Here is a 20,648-nt window from a genome sequence, read left to right as displayed (position 1 = left end):
CCCAAAGGCCCTTTGCACCAAAACTCAGGTGCCCAGGGAGAGCTACCAACACTGTTAACATCCAGAGCACAAAAGCTGATTTTTCTTTCACATACAGTCTCCTACACATTCCAGTCCATTATCTTCTTGGGCCAGATATGGTGAGCTGGGAGCAGGGGGCTCAGAGGCTGAGGCCATGGCTGTCTTGTCCCCCATTCATATAGCTTCCTCCAGCAGCCGCTGGGCATCCCAGCTCCCACACTCTGGCAGCCCCGGGCTGGCCGTGGCACAGCGTTCCCAACTGGCCTTCCAGCCACCACGGCAGTGATGCTAAAGCACCCCTCTCCATCTCCCAGTTACAGAAGATCAGTGCTACTGCCATCAAAAATCACTTAATAAGCCAACCTGCTTGGGGTTCAGGCACAGAGTGACAGGGGCCTGGGCCTGCCTTCTGAGGGGAAGGTCATTTATGACCATTAAGGCCCGGTAAGGCAGGCTTCCAGAGGCTCGTAAAACTCCAGGGAAGGAAGTGGGGATTAACCACTTCCTCCCACCTCTCAAGAAGGGGTTTCAAGATGTACCAAATTGCAGAACAGAAGGTTCTAGAGTGGGGGTAGGGCAGAACTGTCAGAAGGGTCTACACCTGGCAGGGGGTCTCGGCAGGAGGAGGAGACAACCCCAGGGTCCTCATGCTTTGACTTCCATGAGTATGTTAGACCTTGGTGTGGCTATTTCACCAAGCCCTCTTGGCCTGCCCCCTGGCACGGGTCTGGACTCAGTCCAAGAACGGAGCAGAGCACTGGCGGATTAAGCATTTGTTTGCCAAGTGCCGAGATGGTACAATGGCTTAATTCTTTTACATTCCATCAGTCAGATTTGCTGTATCAAACTACCCTTACCCTGGGTGATACTCCTTCAAATCAGAACCCCCCCTTTGTTTTCTCTTTTGTTGTTTTTTGTTTTTTTGTTGTTTTTTTGTTTTTTTGAAACAAAGTATCACTTCGGCTGTCCTGAAACTCCTGTGTAGAACAGACTGGCTTTGCACTCAGAGATCAACTCTGATTCCCAAGTGACGGGATTAAAGGCAGGCACGCACCACCACACACCAACTCAAATTTCAACTTCAGTTAAAACGTACTCTAGCAGCTTTGCTCAAGCCTAACAATGTGACTTTGCACACACACACACACACACACACACACACTCACTCACCACACTCACACACTTGAGATGTGGTCTCACCCAGGCTGGCCTAGGACCAACTCAGAGATCTTCCGTGTCTGAGTGCTGGATTCATACACAGCCACCCACACCCCACAGTGCCTCACAAACCCAGAGCAGCCTAAAGCATCCTTGCGTGAACCGCCTCCATCCTCCTGGCCTCTGGCACAGGAGTACTTGGGTTAACAGGCCCAAGCCACCACACGCTAACAGGGTCCTAGACCTTAGCACCCCTGACTCCGTGTCTAAGTACCATACAGGCTGTAAGATGCAGCTTGGAGACAGCACCTCCTGCCAAAACTAAAACAAAGGCTTAATCCAGTATGGCCCATATAGTTCTGGGAAATGTAGCCCTTTCCATTGCTTTTCACTTTTCTAGCTCTGCTTCTGGCTTACTGTTGTTATTGACTATGTCAGCCCAGAACATGATGTTTGTGCTTAAAAGCTCACCCTAAGGCTCAGTGCTGCTACACTGGAATCCAGAACACTCAGTGTAGTCCCCAGCCGGCTAATAAAAACTTTCTATTGGCTTAAACCCACATCTGAGGAGTCTTCTCTGGTGAATACCTCACAACATACACCTGGCACAGATAAACGATTGTAAAACAGGCAGTCAGTCTGAGTCAAGAGGAGTAAGAGGGACTGGAAAGATGGCACAGTCCAACTCAGTGTTCCGGAACTTCAGTCCTGAGGCAGCTGATGCCTTCTGACTTCTGCAGCCAGTGTTTCCACAGGGTGTGCAGATATGCAGGCAAAACATCTGCACACGCAAAATGTCAGGTGGTAGTGCTGAATGCTTTTAAATTAATTCCAGCATTCCAGAAGCAGGAGGATCTGAGTTCAAGGCCAGCCTGGTCTACAGAGTGAGGTAGAGGCCAGCCAGGGTTATACAGAGAAACCCACATAAGATAGGGTAGGGTAGGGGAGGGGGGAGGGGAGGGGAGGGGAAGAAGCCAGGTAAGAGAGGGAAGAAGGGGGGGAGGAGGGGGAGGAGGGGGAGGGGAGGGGGAGGAGGAGAAGGAGCAGCAGGCTGACTAGCCAGATCTCCCAGCCTGGGACGGAGTAAGGCTGAGCCTCCAGACACTGGTATACCTCCATCAGACAATCAGTATAGAAGGACAGACCCTCACCCACCCCCAGGGTAGGGAACAAAGCCACAGAGAAATACAATCAACCTGATTTCTCGCCGGGCAGTCCTAATGCTGAACCAGAAACCGGCAGGTGAGGATCTGCCCAAGCTCCTCATCCCACCCAGGCCTGCAGCAATTTCTCTCAGAGCAATGCAGTCTTTGCCGACACTTCTCATGGTGGAGACAGGAGTGTCAGGAACTCTGAGCCAGCTGGTTTGGCCGGTACATTTTTAATCCCAGCACTCAGGAGGCAGGGACAGGTGAGTCTCTGAGTTTAGGGCTAGCCTTGTCTACATAGCGAGTTCTGGGAAAGCCAGAACTATATAAAGACACCATCTCAAACACAAAAAAATTAAAAAGTGAATGAATGAATGAATGAATGAATAAAATCAAAGACCAGAAACATACAAGACAACGGAACTCTAAAATCCTCTTCTGGAACTAGGTCTGGGGACTCACTGCTCGGCTCAAGGAGGGCCTGGGGAACGGTGGAGTCGTTGTCCACATAAACCTGTGAGGTAGCTCTGGGAGCCACAGGCAGCTCTTCCTTCCGGCTGCCTTCCTTGGGCCACATCCGGTAGAGCCTAGGCATGGGGCTCCGCCCTTGCCCGGGGCTTGAAGCGGTGGGATGCCATTGCTGCTAACCCATCCTCTTCAAGGACACAAAGCAAAAGAGTTGGGGAAACTCAGGCCCAGCTGTGCGAGGCCACCATACTCACACACATCAGGCACCAGGCAAACTTACACTGTTTTGAACTCTACAGGGGGACACACGCATACTAAAAATGAGGATAACACATTGTGTGTCTGAATTTCAAGTCTACATTTGGTGAGGAAGGGGCTCCCTTACAATAGACTGTGGGGACAAGTCGCACCTTAAAGGGAAAGGCTAGGATTTAAGACAGCCCACCACGTACGTAAGCCTAATAAACAGTTGGTAGAACACTCCACAGGCACTCACGGGCCTTTCGTTTAACAAAGCCCAGGAAGTTAGAACAAAAGCTAACTGGGTAAATCCAATTTAGGGGTGTTTAGAGGGTCCAGGCACAGCCAAGTATACCTGCTCCTGAGGAGCAGGGCCAGACAGACTTCTGTGATGCCACCCATCCAAGGCAAGGCCATCTTGTCCCACACTGCCGGAGGCAGTTGTTCCCAGCCTTTGGGGAACAAAGCCCAGGGAAGAATTCCTACAGCAGAACCTCAGGTCAATAACAGAGCATGAGGTACCAAGGAAGCCCACTGTCCTCTGGTGCTCCAAGAGAACCTCAAAAACAAGGTCTACACGCTGGCTGAGGTGGGGTGAGACCCAGGGTGTGAAGGAGCAAAGTTCAGAAAGAAACAATCTCGGAGAAAAACAGGCCCAAAGCGTTGGATTTAATCATTAACTGCTCCTCGAGGGTCCTTTGTGTTCCCTCGGTGCGGTCACCAGAGCAAACACTCACTCCTGCCCTTCCAAGCCTGGAAGGTGGGGTTGTTTAAACAGGGGCGAACGAGCGGCATCTCCGGTGCCACAGGAGATGATTCAGGAAGATTCCACCAGATTCTTAGGAAGTCGGGAATGAAGGAGTGGTCATCTCTGTTCCTGCCTGCTGACTGACTCTAGGGTGATCACATGGGGGGCCCCCCCGCTGAGCCACCCGGGCTGGGGGTTGCACACCTCAGAAAGCAGAGAGGACAAACCAGGCAAGGCACAGCAAAGAACTGCCCAGCCCTAAAAAGGCTGAAGCAGGGGGACTGCTACAAGTTGGAGAACCTGGGCTGCATGGCGGGTCCCAGGAGAGCCTGTGAGAGACTCTCTCTCCCAAATAACCTAATTAGCTTAATTAAGCAAATATTCGCTGGAACCCAACAGCTTCCGGCAGCCAGTCTAATTAACTTGACACTGGTTGAACTTAAAGTCTATGGAGATGAGCTAAGTGCCCAGGCGTTTCCCAGATTTCCAAAGACCCATCACTCAAAGGCTCCCAGGTCTTGTGGGACCACCATTGCTGGCTCTTCCCTTCCGGGGTACCACCCACCACATCAGTCCCCCCGCAAGTCTGACGTCACTCCGCCCAATTCCCACCCATTTCCGACACACTCAGATCCTACTGCCCAGGAGGAAGGAGTTACACAAGAAATAAAGCTGAGAATCCACTCTGCATACTGACAGGGCTATCAAGGGAGTCTTTCTCCACCCACAGCCAGGCTGCTGGGGTTAGAAAGAAGGGCTCTAGACCCCACAGGAAGGAAGCAGCCTTCAGCCTACTGTAAAACCAGGGAGTCACGTGCTCCCAACTGGTGGGATCAGGTCACTTCCCCTGGGACCTCATCACCAACGGAAGGCCATTCTGAAAGGCATTTACAATAGCTGGCCCAAGGGAAGATGTCCTGATGTGTGCAGGGGAAACATCTCACTTGGCACTCACAGTCTGCCCAGCCCACCCCATTTCCATCCTCTGCACGGTTTACATTCCCGTTAAGAAGCTTAAAAAAAAAGTCAACATTTTCTCGGGGGGGGGGGGGGGGGCGCCGTGGGGGGGGTGCGGAATGTCAGCCTAGGTAACTGGTCTCAGACTGATTTGCCCCCTGCAGAAAATATGTCAATACCAAAGGGAGCTCCTGGTCCCCCTGTCCTGTGGTCCCCCTGTCCTGCCTGGTCGCCTCTGACACAGCACACTAAGAAAAGCTGGCTTTCTGCTTCTCTACCACCTACCCCGTGTGGCTGCTTGACTAACTTTTAAAAAATATCTACCTTAAGCATAAAGCACGTTTATCAACGAAATACCCCAAGTGCTGCTGGGTAATCATCTTTCCCTATTCTAGGGATGCAAGGGTTCCCAGAATATAACTCTGCTTCTTTGTGTCCCTAAAGACCCAGAGGGAGAGTAGGGCAAGGCAGCTAGCTGTTCGGTGAGGATCGTACTGATGGGATGGACTTCACCTCCACATTTTCCAGGCAGTCCTCAAGGAATTGACCTCGCAGCGGGCAACTGCTCAGTAGCAAACAATGTGCCCTGGACATCTGCATTGTGGCCAGAAACAGCAAAGGTTTCTAATAGAGGGGCTGTGGAGAGGCACACTGGTCTTTGAAGGCTTCCAGGTAGAGGCATCCTGAGCAGGAGCCAGGCCACGGCAACCTCTCTACCATGAAGACCCACTCACTGGGTGGGAGTAGTGTTAATGCTCTCCTTACCAAAATTATTTTATTGACCAAGTGATGCCTTTAATTCCAGCACTCTGGGAGTCAGAAGCAGGAGGATCTCCGAGTTCAAGGCCAGACTGGTCTATTTTTTTTTTTTAATTTATTTTATTTATATGAGTACACACCAGAAGAGGGCATCGGATCCCATTCCAGATGGTTGTGAGCCACTATGTGGTTGCTGGGAATTGAACTCAGGACCTCTGTTAGAGCAATCGGTGCTCTTAACCTCCAAATCATCTTTCCAGATCTCTCCAGCCCAGCCTGCTCTATCTACAGAGTGAGTTCCAGGAGAGTCAAAACTACAAAGAAAAACCCAGTCTCAAACAAAACGAAACAACAAAACACCTCCCCCAAAATCTCTTTTACTGGGTCTTTGAGATGGCTCAATGGGTGGAGGAGTCTGCGGCTCAGCCCGGACTACTGGAGTTCAACCCTCAAGGCACACACGGTAGGAGAAAACAAGCCCCTCGACCTCCACACAACGTAAAAATAAATACAATAGAATTCTCAAAAAGAGTAAGAAAATGGCTGAAGTACGTGAGCAGAAAACTGGAGAAAACCCAAATGAGCGATAGGCCACACAAAAGCTACACCCAGCAGCCGTCCCTGATTAATCATGGAGGTGTGAGGTAAAGCAGGGCCAGCCATTTTTCTTCCATTAGGTTGGTGGCAAAGAGGACAGAGCAGGAGGAAATGGGCTAGAGATGGGGACAGCTCAAGACCAAGGCACGGGGCCCTACTAACTTCTCAAATCCAATGTGCCTGTCTCAGAGTTCTGCAGTCAGGGAACCAGGCCAGGAGAGGCTGGAAAGGGCCCAACATTCCTGTCAACACAACAGAATGAAGACAATGGGACCCACACTAGCCTTTAACAGGAAGGACCAGACAGTGGGTTAGGTTAGCACTCACTCTATGTACAAAGGGCTGCTAGGAAGAAACTAGGATCTGGTGCTTTTAATAAAAGAAAAAGAAAAGGAAAGACATTTGGACCAGCGAGATGGCTCTCCAGGATAGCTGTGCAGTCCCTAACTCCAAGTCACCTGACACCTTCTCCTAGCCTCATGGGAACCTGGCACACATGTGGGTACACATACATTATATGTAAACAAATCGCTCATATACATAAAATAAATACATCTAATTGACTGAAATATACAAATAGCCCAAAGAACACATTCCCATGCAATGGGGTATGCCGAAACAGGACCAGAAGGAACCAGATGAATAAATATACTTTCACCAACAGGACGGTGACCACAGAACAGCCTTTACCTTGACCCAATTGGCAGTAAACTGAGCACCGCAAGACGGGCAGAGAAAGATTAAAGAACTGTACAGACTCGGAAAAAACAGCATCCCAACAGATAATGTGCACTCTATAAACAAAGGTCAGCTGTTTTTAAAAGATCCTCAAGTGTGGCTAAAGAAATGTGATTTATAAAAACAGAATTGTCGGGCTGGAGAGATGGCTCAGCGGTTAAGAGCACCGTGTGCTCTTCCAGAGGTCCTGAGTTCAAGTCCCAGCAACCACATGGTGGCTCACAACCATCCTTAATGAGATCTGACACCCTCTTCTGGAGTGTCTAAAAGACAGCTACAGTGTACTTACATATAATAATAAATAAATATTAAAAAAAAAAAACAGATTTGTTGGGGCTGGAGAGATGGCTCAGCGGTTAAGAACACTGACTCTTCTTGCAGAGGTCCTGAGTTCAAATCCCAGCAAGGCTGTAATGAGGTCTGATGCCCTCTTCTGGTGCGTCTGACATACATTGTACCCACATACATGAAATAAATAAATAAAACACAATTGTTGCCTCGAGCTCCTGTCTTCTCACGTGTCGCCAAAGCAGCTGAAGTAGGATTTTTGTGGCGTTGGGAATGGAAACCCCCAAGCTCAGTGCCTCCCAGGCGAGGGCCCTGCCAGTTACAAGCAGACTGTGTAATGTTCGTTCAATGGACATCTATCTCTGTCCCTCTTGTCAACAGAGCAATCCTGCTTCACACAGAGAGGAGACAGTCACTTAAGCACCACGTGGAACTCCCGGACAGAGAGGACAGTAAGGGTCTGGTAGGCAAAGCTGGTTTCATACCGCAGCCTGCACACAAGTCCCGAGGGCCTAAGAGCAGAATCCCCGGAGAGACAAGGGGCTTAAATTCAAACACCCCTAAATAATTAGCAGAAAAACCCAGCACCCACGAATCCAAGGCCAACCTGGGTGACGTCGTGAGATGCTATCTGGGAGGAGAGGAGTTAAGTAGTGAGAATTGGAAACACCCGATTTGGGTGTGTCACCCACTGAGGGGAGAAGCCCCCTGTACTAGGCCAGGGTACAAGATCCAAGGTTAAAAGGACCCAGGTCCAGGTTCCCAGCACCCACCTAGAGGCTAACAGGTTTCTGTCCAGGGAGCACTTCTGACTCTGCAGACACTGCCTCAATGTCTCAATGAGGCACATGCAGCTGAAACATTCGTGAACATAAGATAATAATCTTAGTAATGTCCAAAAAAATGAAGAAAAATAAATGACATGAGGTGTGGAAAAAGGGGGTAGGAATGCGGGAAAGGGGTACACTCAGTGTAGTGTTTGCTTGCATGGGCGCACTGTCCTATGCATTCGCAATGACTCTCTACCAACGGGAATAAATACATTAAAATAAAGTAGAAACAAGTATAGTGACTTCTGCCTGTAATCCTAGGTCAGGAGGCCGAGGCAGAACAGCTTTGGTAAGTATGAGGCTATCCTGGTTACAGACCATAGACCAGCTAGACTAGAGGAAAGCCTTGTCTCAAAACAGAAACAAAACCCACCATGAAAGCTAGTGTGTCATCTCAGTGACAGAGTGCATGCTGGGAGCGGAAGAGATGGTTACGCTGTGAGTGGAAATTAAACAAACCCTTTTCCACTCCAAACTGGTGTTGGTCATGGTGTGTATCACAGCAACAGAAACATTAAGAGCAGGCAGAGTGGTGAACACCGTTAATGCCAGCATTGGGAGGCAGAGGCAGTCAGAGCTCTGTGAAGCCAGCCTGGTCTACAAAGAGTTCCAGGACAACCAGGGATGTTACATGGAGAAACCCTGTCTCAACAAACAAACAAACAAAACAAACAAACAAGATGCACTGCGAATGCCAGGCAGCTCAGAGCCTGGTCCCGGGGGCCCCATGCCCTCGTCTGGCCTCTGGATGAGCACAAACACTGTACCACAGACACACTCGTACATAAATAAAGTTGAAAATAAGGGGCTGGGAAAAAATGACAAGAGCTTAAATAAAGGACAAGCTTTTCTTTCAAACTGACTCCCAGCACGCAGGTGGCAGCTCACAGCTGTCTGAGACTCATGCAGTCCTCTTCTGACTTCCATGGGCACCAGCCATGTGTACACTGCAACACACGCAAGTACAATACCCATAAACTTTAAAAGATAACAATCAATGTCTTGGGCTGGAGAGATGGCTCAGTGGTTAAGAGCACTGACTGCTCTTCCAGAGGTCCTGAGTTCAATTCCCAGCAACCACAGGGTGGCTCACAACCATCTGGAATGGGATCTGACGCCCTCTTCTGGTTGTGTCTGAAGACAGCTACAGTGTACTCATATAAATAAATCTATTTAAAAATAAACAAATAAGCGGGGCAGTAGTGGGGCACGCCTGTAATCCCAGCACTCTGGGAGGCAGAGGCAGGCGGTTTTTTAATTCGAGGCCAGCCTGGTCTACAGAGTGAGTTCCAGGACAGTCAGGGCTACACAGAGAAACCCTATCTTGAAAAAACCAAATCCAAAAAGCCAAATAAATAAATAAATGTCTTTAGGTTTTTTTTAAAGCCTGGAAAACTGACTCCATTAAGTCCTCCCTACTTCACAAGGAGGCAGCCAACTGTAATCAAAACTCCCCCTTGCAGGGGTGGTGGTGGTACACACCTTTAATCCCAGCACTTGGGAGGCAGAGACAGGCAGATTTCCGAGTTCGAGGCCAGCCTGGTCTACAGAGTTCCAGGACAGCCAGGGCTACACAGAGAAACCCTGTCTCAGAAAAAGTTAAAAAAAGAAAAGCCTCCTTCTCACAGCATCCTAGAGAACAGATCCAGAGGTGGAGAGAGGGGTAGTTTGCTTTCGCCATTTGTTTTGAAGACAGGGTCTATGTAGCTCTGGCTGTCCTGGAACTTACTGCTGTAGACCAGGTGAGCTCTACCTACACTGCCTCCCAAGTGCCTGCCGGGTGGAGGGGGTAAAGGCCCGAGCCGCCACACCTGGGGAGCTGGTGCAGCTCTTACACTCACAAAGAGCAGGTGTTGCCAAGAGAAGCTAAAATCTGTATGAGGGAAACCATCCAAACAGGGAGTCCCCGGGGAGCCATTAGTCATCATGGAGGGAGAGATGCCAGGAGAGGAAGAAGGGACGGAGGTGCCAAGCCACCCAGGGTCCTTCCCACCTCAATCTGTAACCGCACGCAATGCCAGATTCCATCTGGAATGGACACATTCCGCACTGTCATCCCGGGGCAGCCACCCACACAGCACCGACAAACCTCAACTCTCACCTTTCAGCCCTCCTTCAATCAAGGACGATGACGTAATCAGAAAGGCTCCCGGGTGAGTGAGTTAAGAGGTAGAAGTCGCTGAGCTTGAAAAGGAGTCCCCAGCAAGGCCCTGGCCTGAGTGTGCTGGTTCCATGTGTATAGGCCCAGGAGAACATTCTAGTCTCAAAATAAGATGACAGACCTGAGTCACCATGCCATGCTCTTGCCCCCCCCCCCAAATGCTAAGCCACCATACCCAGGTACAATCAGCCCTTTAAAATCTGTTTCCTCAGCTAGATGTGGGGGTCAGGCTTCTGTGCTGATTCGGGGCCAGTCTGGTCTACAGAGGGAGTTCCAGGGTAGCCTGGGCTACAAAGACACCCTGTCTCAAAAGACCAAGGAAGGCAGGCAGTGGTGGCACACACCTTTAATTCCAGCACTTGGGAGGCAGAGGCAGACAGATTTCTGAGTTCCAGGACAGCCAGGGCCACACAGAGAAACCCTGTATCGAACCCCCCCCCCAAAAAAAAACAGACCAAGGAAATAATCATAAAAACTCCGCTTCCCCTCATCAACAGGTGTTTTACCATGCCTTTCCAGCAATGGCTCGTGGTCCAACAGCTGTGGCACTCAGCACAAACTGAGCAGCCGTGCCTCACAGGAACCCATGCCTTTCCATCTGGGTGGGAACTTGCTGTCCACTCTTTGCTTTTATTTGCTCCCCATGGCCTGACAGGCATGACAGGTGACAGCCAGCAAAGGGTTAAATTTTCTCCTTTAGCCATGTGGGATCCTGGGGACCGAACTCGGGTCTTGGCTTGGTGGACACAGACGCGACCATTTGGCCATCTGACTGATCTGTCTCGGCAGGGTCTTTCCTGTGTAGCCTTGGCTTGGGCCTCTGCCTCCTAGGTATTGGAAATACAAGCTCTCTGGCTCCTAGCTGATCTACTCAAAGAGCCCACCAGGCTCCAAGAAGGAAGGAGACCTTCATACCCTGCTAAGAGGTTATAAAGGGAGTGACTCCGCCCACAGCTGCTGTAGTCAGGCCAACATCAATCTCCAAGACTTTCAGCCAAACTCACCTACCCAGCTGACCTGTCTGGTGCTACCATGATCCTTAGCGCTTGGATTTCACAGAACAGACCACATGTAAAAAGCAACCACTCTGGGAAGGCTGAGACCTCCTGCCCTGTCCCCTTTCCTCTCCAGTCCACACGCTGTGTGACTAAGAAGCCACCCAAAGCCCTTCAGAGTATCACTTTGGTGCATCAACCAGAAACTTTTGCCCAAAAGCAAGTCTTGCAAGCTCTATAACCTAGGGTGGCCTGGGAAATTTCAAGCCCCCTGCCTCAGCTGCAGGTACAACTAACTACAAAATATTGTTTTACAAGGACCTGGGAGGTGCGGACCAGGCCCACAATCCCAGAACAGTGGCTGAGCTCAAGGCTATCCTGGGCTACCGAAGTCTTTTTTTTTTTTTTTTTTTTTTTGAGACAGGGTTTCTTTTCTTCTCTGTGTAGCCCTGGCTGTCCTGGAACTCACTCTGTAGACCAGGCTGGCCTCGAACTCAGAAATCCACCTGCCTCTGCCTCCCAGAGTGCTGGGATTACAGGCGTGCACCACCACCGCCCGGCTGGGCTACCGATGTCTTAATAAAAAGGCTAAAAGAGTAAGCCTAACACCCCAAAATGATAGAGGGAACCAGCCCAGCCAGTCTGTAATCCCAGCACTCCCAGGGCAGAGAGGTAGGTGGATCTGAGATCAGCCTGCTCTGCACATCAAGTTCCGGGCCAGCAAAGACCACACAGCGAGACCTCCATCTCAAGCCATGGGGAGGGAATGAACTCCACAGAGGAGGTTGACCTTTGTCTTCCACTGTGCACCACACACATTATGCACACACACAAAATAATGCATTATTTATCTTTACTATACCTGACGTTATTACCCCACACTTATGCATACATTGGGAAAGGCACGGGCTAGAAGCCAAGGATGGATTCTAAATCAACACTATCTCCCTCCCCTTTGGTGTGGATCCCAGAGGGCCAGAATCAAACTGCAGGTGTCAAGATGACCAACAGGCTGTTCTGCTGCTGGCCACCGCCGCTGGGGCCTCCGCCGCCGGTGCTGCAGCGAGGTGCTCTGTGGCTCTCGGGAGGCCCTGGACTCCAAAGGAAAAGACAGAACAAGCGGGGTTTGCTTGAACAGAATCTGGGCGCCGTTCACATTCTGAGCCACAGGCTAGCCTAGCCCTGTAGCAGCCTCCAGACTAAATGGGCTGCAGGAGAGGTGGCTGGCCCATGAGACACCACACCTGGATCAACTAATTTTTAACTTTGTCAGCAATGTGGATCCCCACAGAGGCCGGTTTGATGTGGCTGCAGGAGTAAGGCGCCAGGCACAGAGAGAACTTAAGAGGTGAGCTATCTGACCACAGAAAACAGGTTTTTCCCAACTCTGCAAATGGTTATGGCTAGAAATCAGCTAATCGAGCATCCCCTAATTAACCAGCTGGCAATGGATGAGATACGAAACTTATTTTGGGGGGAAGGGGGTTACCAAGATGGAGGTTTCTTTGTGTAGCCCTGGCTGTCCTGAAACTGGTTCTGATAACCATCTCTGGGCTTCTCACCGATTCACGCTTCAAAATCCAAGACACACAGGGAGGCAAAGCCACAGGCCCGTCCTCATATAGTCTCTGCCTCAAACCACGCACACATGCTATGCTATCCCAAGAAAATGCTTACAGAGAAAGTACTGCCATCAAAAGTCAACAGGAGGTGCTGGAGAGAGAGAGAGAGAGCTCAGCTCTCCCAGGGGACCCTCCCTGGACCACAAGGTAGTCACAGCCCCCTGTGACTCAGTCCCAGACAGACATCCTCCTCTAACCCCCTCCACCATCAGGAACATGTTGTGGTACGCACGCATACACGCAGGCAAAAGACTCACACATAAAACTTATTAAATACAAAGAGATTACTGGGGTTGAGCCTGGAGGATCTAGGTTTCAAACCAGATAGTGAGACTCTATCTCAAAAAAAGTAAAAATACAAAAGTACACACACACACACACACACACACACAAAACCACCGCCCACTCAGATTAACAGGATGAACCCATTGAAGACAAAACCCCAATCAACTTCTAACACACAGTTACAGAGAGCAGACAGCCTCAGAGGCCACCTTGTCCAGAGCCTTGTCTGGGTCTCCGCGCTGGCAAGGTTTGGAGGTGGGGGTCCATATGATAATTCAGCTGGGATCATCAATGCTGGGAAAGGAAGCGCCTATAGGTCAGGCTGATCTGAGCACCAATTAAAACTAGTCTTGAGAAATCTACTTTAAGGGATAAAAAGAAAGAAAAACCCCACAAGTAGCCTAATCTAGATCTCTCAAAAATAATCAGTGGGCTGGGGCAGAGGGGCGCCAAGCAAGAGTTCATTCTCCCTAAAAAGGCCAGAAAATGAGTCGAGTTTCCAAGGCTGACCCCAACGAAGGGGAGCTAAGCCACTTTCGGATGCAAATGAAGTAGCACCTTGCCCACAGCCCCCACCACCGGAGAGCCAGGCAATCCATTTGGTTTCAAGCCACATAAAAGGGGCTTGAGAGACTGCAGGTAGGGGGTAACCTGCTTCTGGTCATTCCTGAGGACCTGGCTTCCCGCCTAGCCAGGCTCCCTGAGAGGCCTGGGTCTCAAAGAGGAAAGTAAAAAGTAGAAGGTGATTTAGAACACGAACACACACATATGCAGATACACAGGGAAGAGCAGTTTACTTCGGGGCAATCAGGTCTCAGGTGGGCGGGATGATAGAGGAACTGAAAGCCGAGGGAACCAATCAGAAAGGCTGTGGGGGGGGGGGTTCTTCATCGGGGCTGCGTCGATGGCAACCATAGGTCTTGACCCTGTCCTTCTCTTTCTAATCTTTCAGAACAGAGGTGGCGACAGCCTTTGGGGCGCCATCTTTGTGGTAGGTAAGGTGGAGGGTAAAACTCGTCTCAATGATCTTCCACCACGGTTTGCTAAGAATGAACCCAGCTCCAATAAACCTTGACCTGTGTTCGGAGCTGGATGGAGAAACGGCGAGCGGGGATTGACTGTAGAACCGCACAGCTCCGGCAAGGGGGCCCTGCGAGCACGCGTGCCCTCTCTCCACTGCGGAGGCTGAGGCAGGAAAGGCGAGCCTGAAGCCCGACGGCGCTTCCAGAGCAAAACCAAAGGTCGGGGAAGAACAGATCAGGATCTATAAATTAAAACGACACACCTTCCACCCAGGCAAACCTAATGAAAGAAACCCAATGATAGCCGCTCCCACAAGGCCGGACTCACAACCAAACTGTGTTTTAAAAGACAAAGACTAGGCTCAGAAAGCGGCTCAGGCATTCAGGAGAAACTTGCAGCCATTGTAAGGCGTGTTTTTAACAAACCCCAAGACTACTACTGAATGAAGGGATGGGTCTCTCGCCTAAAAAATGGCATTTATTTAGCTAAAATAAAGGGAACACGGGGGTTAGGGTGAGGAGTTTCATCAGTCCCCAAACACTGTCAAGATTCCTCTATTCCAGATACAACTTAGAAAAATGTTCTTGATAAAGGAAAGTGAAGCCTGTATGTTTTCCTCTTCCCCCTAAAATATCTTCACTGATATCCAAAAATACATAATCCAAACACTGAAAACCAAATCTTATAAACAACCATCAAGTCTACGCAATTTCCAGAACCCCCCCCCCCTCCTTGAGATAACTTCAGAAGCACACACGAAAGGATTCCCACTCCAGGAAGACGCCACAGCCCCAGTTTATTCCAGTTTATGGCCTTTTCCTGTGTCTGAGGGCGCCTTTATCAGCTCGCATGGACAGGCCAAACTAGCCAGCCAGTGAGAGCCTGCTCTATGCACTTCAATGACTACCCCAGGTAACAATCGACAATGGTTAACAGTCAGCAAGGGTCCCATGTTTTTACATTCATGGAAAGAATTTACTTGCTGAACTAGAGGCAGCAGCCTCCATAATCACATACGAGGACCTCAAAGTTTAATTTTGTGGCACACAGATATGAGCACTGTGTGTGACCTGGGACCTCCATCGCTCTCCCATCAATGAGATTCCTATTTAAATTCCCTTTTTTATCAGTAGAAAGTCTTACCATAAAGACGACCTCCAGAAACGGTAGGATGGGGAAGGGTAGGAGAGGGTATTTCTTGGTCTATCCCAATGATGCTCCTGTCATCCAGCACCCTTGGTTCAGCCTGAAGAGGCAGGAGAATCCAGGCCAGGTGGTGTATGGAGGAAGGTCCCGACTTAAAAACAAAATTGGGGAGGAGGGCACGGAGAAACAACTACTCTTTTTTTTTTTTAATTTGTTTTTTTTTTTTTTCCCGAGACAGGGTTTCTCTGTGTAGCCCTGGCTGTCCTGGCACTCACTCTGTAGACCAGGCTGGCCTCGAACTCAGAAATCCGCCTGCCTCTGCCTCCCAGAGTGCTGGGATTACAGGTGTGCTCCACGACCGCCTGGCGAAACCATCTTGCACAGATTTTGTAATTCACACACAAATGCACAGATATAAGAGACATATAGACACTGAGTCCCTGCGGGTCCAAAGCAGTTTCAATCAAACAAACCAACAGCAATGTAGAATACAGACATGACAGTGCTCCACTCTAAGATCAGAGACAGAAACTCAAGACAACTGACTTTACCAATTACTGTTTTAGGCAGCAAATTACCTTGTTCAAAATGATGGGAAGAGGCCAGAGCCACATCAGGATTCTGGGAGAAAGATGGTCCTAACAGGACTCCATATTCTGAGTTAAGTCCATTTTGAATGCTAGTTCTTTCCAGAACCCAGCTTCAGGCTGAGTGAACCCCTCCATCAGGACCTTTCCCCCACCCCCCACCTTCCATCCAAAATTTTAAAATCCTTTCCCACCAAATCCCGGGAATCCCAAATCCCACCAAGCCTCCCTGCCCTATGGCAAGGAACAATGTCTGTCACACCATAGAGCATCACCTACCTGTCCTGCAGGTCCCCTAGAGTCCTGCCATTTTAACCAAGCCCTGGGACATTCACACAGACTCCTTCCCAATGTGGCTTCCGTAGCCAGTGGGGCGAGGGAGAAGGAAGAGTCCCTGGTAAGCTGTGGTAGCAGCCAGCTCAGTGACACACCTCAGGAAAACAGAAAAATCTCAGAAGCCTTGAGCTATTCATGTGGCCACGGGGTCCCCGTTCCTAGGATCAGAAAACTTGCCTCTTCCTCTTCTTGAGGGTCCGCAGTGCGTCTCAGGACTAACTCTAGGCACAAACTAACCAAAAGTCTAAACAAGCACTGTCTCCCTTTGATAGAAACCCAAATCCCTCCTTTTTATTATTTTTTTTTTCAGTTTTTTGAAGTAAGGTCTCACTTTGTAGACCAGGCTTGCCTCAGAATCATAGCCATGCTCCTGCCTCACCCTGGGATTGCAGGAATAACCCGATTGTCGGGCTCCTTCTAGGTTTTAAAGTCCTTGTAATTTTTACTTAAACCAATTGAACATTCAGACATCTTGCCTCAGTTTCCAAATTGGGGCTTGGGGAATACCTAAGACAGGTCATCTCCCCAGGGAAACTGTTTTTCTTCCTGAGGAGTTGAGTGACAAGCAAGTCACTCCAGCCACATCACCAGAAGTCCTCCAAAAGGAAGACACCCCAAATCATTTTGCCCTGTTCAGAGGATTAACTTAACATGATCACATGTTTTAAACACAGGATGTCACAGTAGCATTCAAGGGAGAAGTTCTGTGCACCACGGTCCATCTATCACAGCCCCCTACAAAGTGAAGACAGCAGACCACCTATCAATCACCCCCACCCAGGAGCCTCAGGTACACTTTCCCAGGCAGCTCCATCCGGGAGGGAAAAGGAGGCTGGTGGGTCTTTTTCTCCCAAAGTACCTTTCTGTCATCTTCGAGAGTCTAGCAATTTCCAAGATTCTTGCTTTAATGAAAAGCTAAGAAAACTCACTCAGCAAACCTGAGGTTCCCTTGAGCAGACCCCCCCCCAATCTTAAAATTCCCTACCTCACTACCTACTAAAGCCAAGAGGGACTTTAAAGTCAGCCCGGGGTTAGAAAGAGCCTCTCCCACTCGTTCAAATGCTTCCATAATTTACAGGGAATAAACCAGACACAGCAAATAATGAAAGCGTGTCATCGGCAGAGAAAGGGGTGGGTGGAAAGGGGGCGTTCATCCCGGGCGGAGGAGAAAGCCCAGCTTTCCCTCAAGGTGGCCTCTGTAGAGATGAAGGTGTGGACAGAACCTCTGTGAAGCTGTGAAGGAAAACCACAGAGCTGACATGGTCTCCCCCCCCAACGTGGTAGGTATGGATTTATGACAGGAAAGCAGAAGACCACTGAGCGAGCAAGAGGACAGGTGACAGGAGGTAGGCAAAGAAGCCATCGGGAGACTCATCCTGTCTGCCTACTCCAAAAGGTTTTGAGGTGTTTTTCATTAAAGCGAGTCATGGTGGCTCCCGGGTAATCTCAGCGTTTGGGAAGTTAAGGGAGGAGTTGACTGATCAGAGACCAACCAACCTGGGCTACACAGTTCCAAGCCAGCCTAGGCTGAAGAAAAGAGCCTATCTCAAAATAAATCCAATCAGCTTTACCCAACACCTACAGCCCACTGGGGCATCTCTGACTAATAATTAACAAAAAAAAAACAAAACAAACTGACACCTCAACCCCTCCTCTGCCGCAATGGAGGGAACCCCCACCCCCCACCCCCACCCCCACCCCGTTTCAAGGGGCTCTTCCCCCACCTGGTCCTCGAATTTAACCCTAAATTAGGACCACGTGAACTGGCTCCCTCTTCCTGCTCACGGGATTTTCTAAAAGTAATGAAAGAACATACTAGAAACATCCAACCACAAATACGAGAAAACAGGAGTCAACCCTGGACTGAAAACCTAAGTGAGCCACTGACTTCACTTCAAAAGAAACCTTTTAAGAAGTTTACTCTCTTAGCATTGAAATTAATTTTTGTCCCCAACCTCAAGTCAATTTAAGGCCGATAACTCCCCCCCCCTTCCCAAATAACAAGTTAGAATGTGGATTCCGCTGCCGCGGCCGCGCCGGCAACCCCACGCTTAGCCACGCGGGATTCTGTTTGTCCCCCGCTGTCCTCCCAACGACGGGAATGCCACCGCAAATTGCACAGGGTCTCAGATTTACAAATAGATCGAGGCGAGGTTACCTAACCCATCAAGGCAAAGGGTGCTTGCTCCCGCCTAGCCTCTGCCTCGGTTTCCAGTAGGGCTCGCGGGAACAGAAGGTGGTCCAATACCAAAATAAAAATAATGCCCAAAGGGGATGATCAGGTCCTGCACTGCCCCCAATTCGAGCTGCGGGAGGCTCCGCGTTTTTCCAAAGCAAGTAGAGTGCCTGTGGATGTTGCAGGGTGGCTACCGGGTCCCTGCGGGCTGGGAGATGGAGCTGGCTTGGGAATAGCGCCAGAGAGACCCTACTGCGGTGGTCCCAATCTGGCCTCCCCCCCCCCTCTCCCTCTCTCTCTCAAGGGCCCCCAGGAGGCCACATGGTCACTGCACGTGGGTACTCACCGACCAGAACGTGCTTTACATAGTGCGTGAGACAACTGTAGAAGCAAAAACAAGGACTTAATGCCGGGTCCCTTGGTTAGTAAAATGGCACAGGCAAGACCCCTTACCAACACCCTGGCAGACAACGCGGTCAATGCCAACCTGTGCAAATGACAACAAAAATCAAGTCGCCCGGCCGAGCCCGCACGTGGGAAGCCACCCCGCAGGGCGACCATCCCTTCCCCACCCCAGAGCCCTCTCGGCACGTTGGGCGGCCTCTGGCGGGCCCACACAAAAGAAGTCCACGACTCCACAAACCTACTTATCGCCTCACAACTAGAGCCTAACAAGATAAACCCACTGCACATTTTATCACGCAGGAGAAAAAAATATTAATAAATGAAGTTTGGCTGGAGAGATGACTTATTGGTTAAGAGGCATTTGCCGTAAAACCTGAAAGACTTGACTTGGGTCCCGGGTCCCACTTGGTGAGGAGAGGCGACTCCTGAAAATGATCCTCTGACCTACACACACGTGTACAATAAATGAAAAAGGGGGGGGGGGGGGGTTGAAGGGTAGACTTGGGTAGCATTAAGCCCTGGGTTCGAACCTCACCACTAAGAAGAAACAAATGAAACGAAAAAGGAGAGAATCTCGTGTTTGGGGACTCTTCGGACATGCAGAGAAGGAAACAGTCCTCAAGATCTAGTTTTCCGAGGAACTTAGGGGTGCGGGGTGGCGATGATACAAGCCCACAAAAAATTAAATACAATAAAAAAGTCCCCGTTCCCCTCGCCCGCGTCCCACGCGCACTCACCTCGTCGTCGTGGTGCTGGCAGAAGCCGAGGCGCTCCGGGAACACCGAGAGGATGGAGAAGGGCGCGCCTGCGAAGGGCGGCCCGAGCCCCAGCTGCTGCGCCGCGGAGGCGGCCGCAGGCCCCGGCGGGCCGCGCTCGATGTAGTGGTCCTTGGTGAGGCGTACGCGCTGGTGCGCGCGGACACAGTTGTCGCACAGGTGTTCCTGGCAGTCGAGGCAGCGCGACGAGGCGGCGTTGCCCTCGTCGCAGGAGCTGCAGCCGTGCGGCCGGCGGAGCAGCAGCGAGCCGGGGGAGGCGGCCGGGCCGGGCGGCGGCTGCGGCGCTGGAGCGGCGGCGCGCTGGGCCGGGTGGTGCGCGTGGTGCCGGTGGTTGCTGTGGCCGCCCGCGCCCCCGGGGCCGCCGCCCGCGCGCCCGTTCTTGGGCGGCGGCTCGTCGGCGGTGGCCACCACGGCGTCCAGCAGGTTGCTGAGCAGGAAGGCGGACGACGGCAGCGCGTCCATGCCCGCCGCCTCGGCCAGGACCACCTTCTGGTCACACACAGGGCAGCGCAGCTTCAGCGCCTCGGCGGGGCCGGCGCCACCCGGAGCGGGCAGCCGGTGCGCCTCGAGACACGGCCGGCAGAAGGCGTGCAGGCAGGGCAGGACGTGCAGGCGCCGCGCCGCCGCCCCGGGGCCGCCGCCGCCCGCCGACGACGTGGACGTCTGCGAGGACGACGACGAGGCGGACGAGCTGGAGGAGAGCGGCGCGGGCGAGCCGCACATCTCCTTGCACAGCAGGCAGATCTGGAAGTCGGTCTCGGGGAACGAAGCCATTTGCAGGCGGGCCGGAGGGCAGAGGGCGTGCGGCGAGAAGGAGGGCGCGCGGCTCACTCAGCAGAGCGCATCGAGGACGCGGTGGAGGCGACCCCTGAGCCACCTCGGCTGGGCGGGTTTGCACTGCTCCTCCCGCAGCAAGAGAGCGCCCGCACAAGTCTCAAAGTCCGCCGTGGAATCCGGTCCTCGGGGCGAAAAACAATTTGGTCCCAACGAGTCTCGCTTGTGTTGCCTTTTTTTTTTTCCTTTTGCCCTCCGGCTAAATGGATTGAGTCTCCAGGAGGGAGGGGAAAACGTCCCGTAATCGCAGCAGCCCGAGTCCCCGCGCGCGCCGCCGGCCACCCCGCCGCATGACGCGGCGGCAGGAGCTCCTGCGTGGCGGCCGAGGCGCAGCCTCCCCCGCGGCGCGG

The 20,648-nt window shown here is 51.4% G+C and overlaps 1 protein-coding gene across 1 annotated transcript in view; it reads right to left on the bottom strand.

Annotated features, from left to right (window-relative positions):
* The window catches only part of Trim71 (tripartite motif containing 71), a 53,761-nt gene extending 33,523 nt beyond the window's left edge, over nt 1-20,238 (bottom strand). The window contains exon 1 of the mRNA XM_052187049.1: nt 19,426-20,238. Coding sequence (XP_052043009.1) covers nt 19,426-20,238 — 813 coding nt within the window. The remainder of the gene's footprint in view (nt 1-19,425) is intronic.
* Nucleotides 20,239-20,648: the final 410 nt, after the last annotated feature.

This window comes from Apodemus sylvaticus, chromosome 7, assembly GCF_947179515.1.
Source record: "Apodemus sylvaticus chromosome 7, mApoSyl1.1, whole genome shotgun sequence".
NCBI lineage: Eukaryota > Metazoa > Chordata > Mammalia > Rodentia > Muridae > Apodemus > Apodemus sylvaticus.
The sequence above is the reverse complement of the archived record's forward strand: the minus strand, read 5'-3'. Positions and strand labels throughout refer to the sequence as shown.